At 36.1% G+C, this 10294-nt stretch overlaps 1 protein-coding gene across 1 annotated transcript; it reads right to left on the bottom strand.

The window, feature by feature from the left end:
• Positions 1-912: 912 nt before the first annotated feature.
• LOC150061411 (pancreatic alpha-amylase 2a5-like) lies at positions 913-10084 on the bottom strand. The gene is made up of 10 exons (XM_090333684.1): positions 9914-10084; positions 9431-9577; positions 7366-7563; positions 6761-6991; positions 4742-4875; positions 3733-3855; positions 3536-3635; positions 2536-2654; positions 2311-2436; positions 913-1136 (listed from the first exon to the last, which is right to left on the bottom strand). The coding sequence occupies exons 1-10, from the start codon at positions 10079-10081 to the stop codon at positions 947-949; spliced, it is 1536 nt and encodes a 511-aa protein (XP_090189810.1). The 5' UTR covers positions 10082-10084; the 3' UTR covers positions 913-946.
• Positions 10085-10294: the final 210 nt, after the last annotated feature.

The raw sequence follows: 10294 nt of genomic DNA, 5'->3' as shown, positions 1-10294 counted from the left end.
CACCAAGGCAGAAATCAGGTTCTAGTGTAGCTTCCATAAAAGAAAAAAAAAAAACATAAAAATCAAGTGGGTGAATGTGATCTAGCTTCCTTCCCCACATAAAGAAAATGGAATTTGGGGCTTTCCTTCTAGACATGTCAGTGGCATGATTCTGAAAATATAGAGACATCTCTAATACAAGATTTCTGCTTAGTTCTCAGTGGGTCATGTTCCCTTGACATGATTTTATAGAAATGTCACAGAAGTGATTCTCTTGTTTTGCCATCATTATCGCCATCATTATTGTTATTATTAAATTTTTCATTGTGATTAAATGTGCCAATGAGAATACATTCTAGGAATGCTCTCTTTCAGATACCAATCTTTGATGTGATTCATGTTATTTTTCAATTTTACATCCCTATGTCATCTGCTGTTTTAAGTAATGATACTGTTGAGCCTTAAAAAGTATTTAAAATAGACAATTGATTCAGGTTCAGTGTGCAACATTTTCTTAGAATTTATGTTTAGATGGAATTTATGTATAGATCCATTTTCTGGCTGACCATCTCTCTTTTTGAGTCAAGGACAATGTTCTAATTGCTGCTTTAAATATCTGTCAACAGATACTTTGCATAAGCTGTGTCTACCTTTCTGGACATTCTAGTTTTCTAGTCAGCCATCAAGCCTTACTTAAGTTCTAGGCACTATAATTTCCAGGAGTTTCATACTTGGTTAAATTTATTTCTGTTATGCCACCCTACCAAGACTACCAAGATGAAACTGTATCTTGCCCAATGTAATAAAGTGTTTTTGCCACATTACCTATGACTGAGCAATTATATATTTTCTAAACCTTCTATCTAGTTTACTTCAAATTTTCACGAAATTAAGAAAAGGATAAGAAAATGAAATAGAAAATAGGATAGTTAATTATTTCTCTGAGTATATATATTTAATTTGCATTTTATAATTTAGATTCCACATGAATGGCAATAAATGGGTCCTCAGCGGAGTTGCTGATAGAAAACTGAGCTCTGCCATCACTGCCCACATAGATTTTGATTCCTGTGCAATTGCCATTGACTTTATCTCCAGAAATGACGTCACAATAGGTCCCAGCAGGAAGGCCAGTTTGCAACGATGTTGACAATGACCTAAAGGGAAAAAGTTAACATATCATTTTAATTCAACAAATTGAAATGCCAGAGAACAGGAGGGTATTAGAAGGGGAAAAAAAGGTCATCTGTACAACTATTTGCAGTTGAGATCTCCATAAGAGAGAAATCCAAGCATAGGGAATGGTGGAGAGGGTGCAAAAGCTTCTCAAACAAGATCGTACCAAAGAACTGGCAACCTCTGTCAGTGGTGACAGTAACAACAAAAATAGAAGATTATTGAAGTATAGATAGGATGGGTTCTGGTGGCTCATGCCAATAGTTCTAGATACTCAGAAGGCTGAGATCTCAGAATTTGATTCAAAGCCAGCCTGGAACCCTTATCCCCAGGCAACCATCGGAAACCACAGCACTGGCCTTGAGCTAAAGAGGTCAGGGACAGGGCTCAGGCCAAGAGTTCGAGCCCCAGGACTGACCAAAAAAACAAAAATATAAATGAATTAAAAAGTTAAAAAGTAAAAATAAAAGTAGTATAACTATTGAATTAATAGCTTTTCAAAGGGCATAGTCAGAACAAATAGTACAATAATCTGCCACAAGCATGCACAACTATTTCATGCTATCCATGTATCCATATTTTAATTTTGTATTTACTCAATTCTGAGCATAAGAAAATACTGTGTGTAAGAGTTAGAATAATATCTCCAACAACATTTTCCATGAGGTTAGAGAAAATGTAGGTTAAAAACAAAAAGAATCTAGAATGTCTAAGTAGGACTATATAGTTAGGAATCTAAAGTTCTGCTTCTGAAATTAATTTAGTTCTCTCAGCCAGCAAAGACAGATATTAAAGGAAAAGATGCTGGATTCTCAGATATATTCTGCCAATATATTTAAAACTTGGACATTAAAGAGAATTAAGATAAATTATCTAAGCTGAAAGAATGTAGGTAAACTGGGCAATACACGTATAATTAAATATGGTTCATTTGAAATGTTTTGTATAGATAAGTGCAAATGCAACATTGAAAATTGTTAATTTTTTTAAGAAGTGATGAGGAAGAACATAACAGTGTTTGGCCCTCATTGTAGAACACTGCAGGCATACATGAAAATATGACAACAAAACTCCCTTATCTATTAAGTATACATTACTAAAAATAAGGAATCCAACAATAAAAAGGTAAGTTTTTTTTTATTGATAGCTACTTACCAGTCATCATTGTTAAAGACAATGAATCCTTTGTTTCCTCTTCCAAAAGCTACTTGGTTGCTCCCATTATCCCACCAGTTGGTAAAAGGCTGGCCATCAACAACATTTCGAAAGGCAACCATGTTCCTACAAATAAATGAGGCAACCTTCAACTTCAGAAGATGAAATCAAATACTAGGGAAGTTCACTACCCAGCATTATCACTAAGTAAGTACACATTCCCACCTGATTTGGCGCCAGCGATGCTCACAGACCCAGCCATTGCCGCAGGTGGTATCAGCGTTAATGGTGACTTCTTTGATAGCTCCATTATTGTTGGGTGGCCCAATCCAGTCATTGACATCCTTAATTAGAGAACACAAAATTGTCACTATAATAGACACCTGTTAGCTATCCCCTTCCTTTCCACTATACCAAACCCAGTCACATTTGCTACATGTGTCCCTGCTGCGTCTTTAGATAGAATTTAAATATTCTAGTTTATTTATGTTTCATTATTGAGTATCTCTTTATGGATTCTTGTTCTGTGGGGTGATTTCTTTGTTGTTGTTTTGTTTTGTTGCCAATCCTGGGGCTTGAGCTAAGGGCCTGGGTTCTCTCCTTGAGCATTTTCTCAAACCTAGTACTCTACTACTTGAACCACAGAACCATTTCTGGCTTTTTCTGTGTATGTGACACTGGAATTGAAACCAGGGCTTCATGCAAGCCCTTTACCAGTAGATCACACTCCCAGCCCCAAATAGGTACAGTTTTTAAAAACAGTAATAAGTTTTTGTCAAAGAATATTTTCCCAAATACTTGTTTCCTATTACCACTATAAATAGATCGATGTCACCAAAATGAGAGCATCATTAGTATTAGCAGAAGCAATACAGACATTTCAAAATCACTTCCTTTAAATTGTAATCAACACATCTAGCTCTCTGTTCCTAAGATACTTCTGCAAATAGGGACACTAGTCATTTGCAAAATGAATTAAATCTGTGTGATAATGCTCTCAATTTATTTCCCAGACTAAAATCAGTTATATATTTTTCCTAGCTTTTAGATGTATCTATTAACAAACATGTCATCCATGACTAAAACAAGTTAACATTTTGATCTCTCTTCTATTTTACAACATTAAATTAATGCTTACTACCATTAATGTTTATACATTTGATCCATACACAGCTAGTCACCACATGAGTTCAGAGAAAGATGTTTTCATAACTCTGAAACTTACTTTTCCATTCTGAAAGTTTCTGTCCCAACGATAGCTTGACATTACTCGTGTAAAGCCATAAGGATGAGCAAGCATGAATCCAACAGCCACTTTATACAGTCTGAAAGTTACATGATAATGTTTGATGGAAGGTAAGTGAGTGAGTATGATCATCTCTAAAGGCAGGTTCACAGGAAGTAGAGGACATGCTTTCCTACCTGGCATCCCAGAACGTAAGGATGGATGCTCCTCCAGCCCCATGGCCTCGCTGATTGTCATGGTTGTCCACAAATACCAGGGCTTTGTCAGAGGGCACCAAGCCCCAGCCTTCTCCCCAGTTCCTATTTAAAATAGAATAAAGTGTGTGTGTGTGTGTGTGTGTGTGTGTGTTTGTGTGTGTGTGCCATTGCAGTAGATAGAGTAATCTGAATCGCTCTACTATCAGACTATACTTAGCAACAGATCCTAATCAAATACATATAGTAGGATTGTGTGTGTGTGTGTGTGTGTGTGTGTGTGTGTGTGTACATGAAACATTTTGTTCACATATTTACTGTTTCTATGAATGTTTGAATGGTTTCTGTTTGTGTGAATATTATAATAATTTCATCATCAGACCAAACCTCATAGTTGTTTGACTACACTAAAATTGAGATCTATTCCATGTGTCAATAATTATACCAAATTGCATGAAATGTGTAAAACCACAATACTGTCATAAAATAAAATTTCAATAGTTCAAATTAATTAATAAATAGGTATAACTGTGGTTTAACCACATTTAGATGATTAACAGTACTAGAGTGCTATTAATGATAACTTGTTTAAACAGGGTGGCTTAGGAGAGACATAAAATTGACCAGTCTACAGTCTCTTCATAAACTGCAAGTTGAACTGAAACCCCTTTGTTAAACCACTTAAATAAATTTATGTAAATTTAAAAATATGAACACAAAAACAGAAAGCATATGCACATAATGAAATCTTAAATGCTTCCAACATACAGAGAACAAATTATTTAAGGCACTATTGTTAGCTCCAACAATGTTTTCTTGTGATTGATATAATACATAAAATGAGGGTTCACTGAGGACTAAGGAGCAGTAACATTGTTATCAATCTACCAAATTGTCTAAATCAGAAGGCCCTATGAAGATACCAAGTACTGGAATAAGAGGACTAACAAATATGTGAAATAATTCAAATGACAAATGAAATTATATTTACTTCAGGTAAGCCATCTTCTCTCCATTCCACTTGCGGATCACTGTACCCAGCTTGGCTCCATATTTGAATTCTGTCACGCAGCCATTTCCAAAGTACTCACTGCTTGAAATTGCCTCACCTCCCAGATCAATGACCTAGGAAAACATAAGGAATTGATAAACAAATATAGGTGTTCTCAGAAAAAATTTTAAATATTAAATGGACAAAATAACACATGACCAAAAATAAATTTAATCTAACAGTGAGCTAGTAAAACTGGTTCATATCCAGTTCTTGATTTCTCATAAACTGTATGGTACAACATTGAAAGAAACTTATGGTGACCTGGTGATTGACAATATTGATCTCAAATGATTTTGTATGTGCCTCATAATAATAGCTGACATTGTTAACATGATATTTACTATCGGGCAATTGTTCTTAATGCTTCATACTTGTTAAATAACTTCAATCAATAAAGCTGACCAGGAAAATTTTGAACATGAGGGAATTCTTCCACAGAAGGGTGACTCTTTTTTGGTTTTGGGGTTTTTTTGTGGGTCATGGGGCTTCAACTCTCCCTGGGCAAAGTCCCTGAGCCTTCAGCTCAAGGCTACCACCCTAACCCTGGGCCTGGAAATTGTCCCTGAGCTCTTCAGCTCAAGGATACAGCCATACCATTGAACCAAGCCCCACTTCCCATTTTCTAGAGGTTAATTAGAGATAAGTATCTCAGGTCCTTTTGTGCCAAGGCTGGCTTTGAACCTTGATCCTCAGATCTCAGCCTCCTGAGTAGCTAGGATTAAAGGCATGAGCTACTGTGCCAGGCAGAAGGTTGACTCTTTTTCTTTTCTAGTTTTGTGGCCTTGATTTTAATGATCAAACCAAGGTGAATATCAGTAAAAAAAAAATGGAAAGAAAAGATGTTATGGATATTCAATGCAGAGTATAGAATATATAGTCATATACTTCCCAGACTACCTTGTTTTGAACTCAACTCCACAACACCATGTCTTTTACATGTATTCTACTGAATTTCTTTTTTTATAGTAATGTTTACAGGAGTTACAGTTATATTCAACAAATAGTGGGTGCATTACTTCTCACACATTGATAGCCAAAGACTAAACATAGAGCTCCCCTGTGACCCAGAGATACCATTCTTTGGTATTTACCCAAATGTCCAGAAACAAGGACATACTAAACCTATTAGCATAACTAAGTTCATCACAGCATTATTTACCATAGCTAGGATATGGAACCAACCCAGATGCTACTCAGTAGATGACTGGATCAAGAAGATATGGAATTCTATGTGGGCATCAGAAAGAATGACATCACCCCATTTGTAAGGAAATGAACAGACTTCAAAAAAATCATATCATGTGAAGTAAGCCACACCCAAAGGAACATAGGCTCAATGGTTTCCCTCATTTGTAATAATTAGTACACACCTAGGACTCTCATAGCAGAGGATTACAATAGCTCAAACCTAAATACATAAGGTCATATAGGATGAGGCTAAATGAAAGGATCTGCAGGATGTGATTGTTGTTTTTAATGTACTATGTTATTTCTCTTCCCTTTTGTTGCCCTTTGGTTAATCTCATATTGTTACAGTATCTGACTTCCTTACCTGACATATTGTATATATATTTATTGGTTTATTTGGGGAAGGGGAAGGGGTTGGGGGGGAGGGAGATGGGGAAAAAAATAGAAAGTTGACTCTTTAAGAAAAAACTTTAGAGCTAACAGTGCTTTAGACAAGATCTAAACCAGGACTGGCTTAAGACTAAAACAACTGAATGATACTTCAGATTCCATGAAGTTATCTGCAGATTCCTCATTAAAAGAGTAAAAATTGAACGTTCAAAAAGACACCTATAGAAGTGACTTCATGTGCTTTACCCAAATAAAATAAAATGAAAGAATCCTGTTTTACACAGAGATTCAGTCATGAAGCCCCCAAATACGTATTTACGTGAATCTGTTTTTACTTTTCTGATATGATATTTTATGAAGATGTACACATTGCTGTACCTCTTGGTAAATAAAAGGCTTGCTTCCTGCATCAAACCATTTGGTGTTCAGATTATTCAGCTTGTTCAAAACAGCCTTAATGTCTCCAGGCCACATGTGCTTAGCTGCATCCAGTCGGAAACCTGCCACTCCGATGCTAATGAGATTGTTCAGGTAGTCTGCAATCTTGGTACGAACATAATCCTTTTCAAGTGCAAGGTCAAGAAGACCAGTCAGTTTGCAGTTTCTGACCTGTTGGAGGAAAAAAATGTGCTTGTTTCAATAAAACATGATCTGTTGGCTATAATGACATTCTACTGCAGATGTGCTTCCTCTTTGCACATATTTGAACCCATGTGGGAGCAGATGTGTATACATGCATATATGTGTTTGTGTCTGATGCAGGATAAGAGTAGCCAATTCTAGGCATGCTGCCAATTGAACCCAGAACTTTGCAGGAAGCTCTTCTATACCTATGGAAATTCTTCATTGGATGCAATACATTCAGCTACCATATTTGTTACATGATATACAGTGTTTTAAATAATGTTCAATCAAATATACCTGTGTTAGTCAAGGCCCACATAGTTATTTATTCTAATTAATTAAAAAACAAGCAAACTAACCTCATTAGCATTGTTGTAGTTTTGAATCTCACCATTTGAAGTGGTACATTTACCATCGTTGAAATCCCAGCCAGAGTATGGAACTGCAGGAAAGTCCCTGTTGTTAGCATTGTAGTAGCTTCCACAAGTGCTGCTTGTTCCTGCACCGCCTCCTGCACCACACATGTGATTAATGACAGCATCCACATAAATTCTCACCTGAAGGCAAAGATTATTTCAGCTTCACTTTAGACATAAAGGTAAGGCTGTATTGAATTAACTGAAGCAAGATGTCAATAGTTCCCAAAGCAGTCTTTGGTTATCATTCCCTCAATTTTTCAAAAGGACAAAAATATTGTGAAATGAAGTCCTGCAGTCTTTCTTGGTAGTTATGCAGACACCTTTATAAGTGATGAACAGAGAAAGGTCAGAGGTGCCATAAATATGAATAAATGGAAAAAGCAATTTTTGAGTAGACATCTATAAGTACAGACAAGAAAACCAATGTTTTTGAATATCAGTGTGTAAAAAGCAGATGGAGGCAGTGAGATTCTTCACTGCTTTTGTCAGCTGAAGAGAGATCCGCAAGTCTGTTGTTATGATCCTCACTGGAGGCACTGTTTACCATCGCACCAATATAAGGGAGAAGACAAGGGAATAGTATGTGGACATATTAACCATATTAAACTGACAACTATTGTGGCTAGATTTGCTAAATCCTCTACAGAATATAAGAAAATGTGTGTATTGCTAAAAGAAAATATTGAATCTCTCAAAAACAATCTTCAAAAACAAACATTCCATTAAAAGTTTGGCTACAGACTTAAAGTCAGAATACTCTGAAGAATAATGGACACATGAAGAAATGCTCGACATCTCTGGCCATAAAAGAAATGCAATTCAAAACAATTTTGAGATTCCACCTCTCTCCAGTTAGAATGGCCAGTATCAAGAAATCTAATAACAACAGAAGCTGGTGGGGATGTGGCCAGGAAGGATCACTACTACACTGTTGGTGGGAGTGCAAACTCGTTTAACCACTATGGAAAGCAGTACGGCCATTACTCAAAAGACTAAACATAGATCTCCACTATGACTCTGCAATTCTACTCCTTGGCATTTACCCAAATGTCCAGAAACGAAGACACGAGCACGACGAAGCCACTAGCATACTGAAGCCACTAGCACAAAGATGTTCACTGTAGCACTATTTACCAGAGAGAAGATATGGAACCAACCCAGATGCCCCTCAGTAGATGATTGGATCAACAAGATGTGGTACTTAACACATAATGGAATTCTATGCTGCCACTCTAAAGAATGGCCTGTTGGTCAGGAAATGAAAAGACTAGGAAAAAATCATATTAGGTGAAGAAAGCCAAACCCAAAGGCACATAGGCTCAATGGTTTGCCTTGTTTGTAGCAATTAATACACATCTAGTACTCTCCTAGCAGAAGATTACAGTAGTTCAAAACCTAAGTACAAAAGGTCACATAGGATGAGACTAATTGAAAGGATCTCTAGGATATGGAAACAAGAGCTTTATCTTGTGTGATTTTTCTTAATGTACTGTTATATTCTTCTCTTTTTTTGCCCTTTTGATTAAGCTCATATTCTTAATATATCTGACTTTGTTACCTGGTGTATTGTATATATACGCATATTTGTGTATTTGAAATAGGAATGGGAAAGGGGAAAACAAGACGATTGGGAGGGAGGAGGAAAATGGGGACAAAAACATGAGAAGGGGTATTAATGTGTGAAAAGTAATGCACCTACTACATGGTGAATGTAACTGTAACCCCTCTATACATTACCCAACAATAAAAAAATAATAAAAGATAATAAAAATAAGAAAATGTGTGAATCTAAATGATTCAAATAGAATGATCAGGTTTTGATTAAAGTCAACTTCACATTTAATTGTACTTCTAGTAGCTAAAAGCATATGAGTAAATTATTTATTTTGAGCAATAAAATATGAATTAAAATAGGAGAAAAAATACATGCAAAATATTCTATACTGTAAGAATAGATAAAATTCTTTATTGAATGATAATTCTGAAGAAACTAAATTTCACTCACCCCAACATTGTTACACCTTGTCACCATGTCTCTGAACTCATTTTCATTTCCAGATCTCGTGCAGATTTTGTAGCTGATAGGTTGGTATCTTTCCCACCAAGGTCTTGGAGGGTTGTTCACTACAATGTTTTCATTTGGTGGGGAAACCTATAAATAAAACAAGATTAACAAATCCTGATTATGACTTCTTCTGCATCAGTAAATACTCTTCATAGTTGCCTGACAGTCTGAAATCCTTTCTGAATCTCTCTATATCTTCAGGTTCCTACTTTCTAATCCCTTGATTATGCATTTCATATTAAACTTGTGCTGGTCATGTCTTCAAACAAAATGTTCCCTTACTGAAAATTTTCTTCTTCAGAAAACCATCTTACAATACTTCCAAGTAAAATAACGAAGTGTTCTAGTTCACTAAAACTTGATAGAGTACCAACTTCTATAACCAGAATAAAGTTCATAACATCTTCTCTGCACAACACTCACCTGCACCCCTCCAAATCCCTTGGGACCTAAGTACCTCTCACATTCCTTAGCAATATCCACCCAGCGCCACTCAAACAGGTGGACTATAGCTGTTCGTCCTGGTTTAGTATTGGGATGACACTGAGCCCAGCAGAGCCCAATGGCTGAAAGCAATAGAAAGAACTTCATTTTGCTGTAGAGCAGTTAGGGTTCTTTCTTAGCAACTATTTATATTCCTGAGAAAAGTAACTGTTTACAAAGTCAACATTTACATGAGTACATATGTAGAGTACGAAATGTTTATTCATAATCAGGAAATGATTACCAGGTGGAGAATATTCATAAAATCTCCCAGGAATGTAATGTAAGTGGTCTAGGAAGATGTAATAAATTTTCTTAGTG

Source organism: Megascapheus bottae, chromosome 6 (genome assembly GCF_031878675.1).
Source record: "Megascapheus bottae isolate mThoBot1 chromosome 6, mThoBot2.hap1, whole genome shotgun sequence".
Lineage (NCBI taxonomy): Eukaryota > Metazoa > Chordata > Mammalia > Rodentia > Geomyidae > Megascapheus > Megascapheus bottae.
The sequence above is the reverse complement of the archived record's forward strand: the minus strand, read 5'-3'. Positions and strand labels throughout refer to the sequence as shown.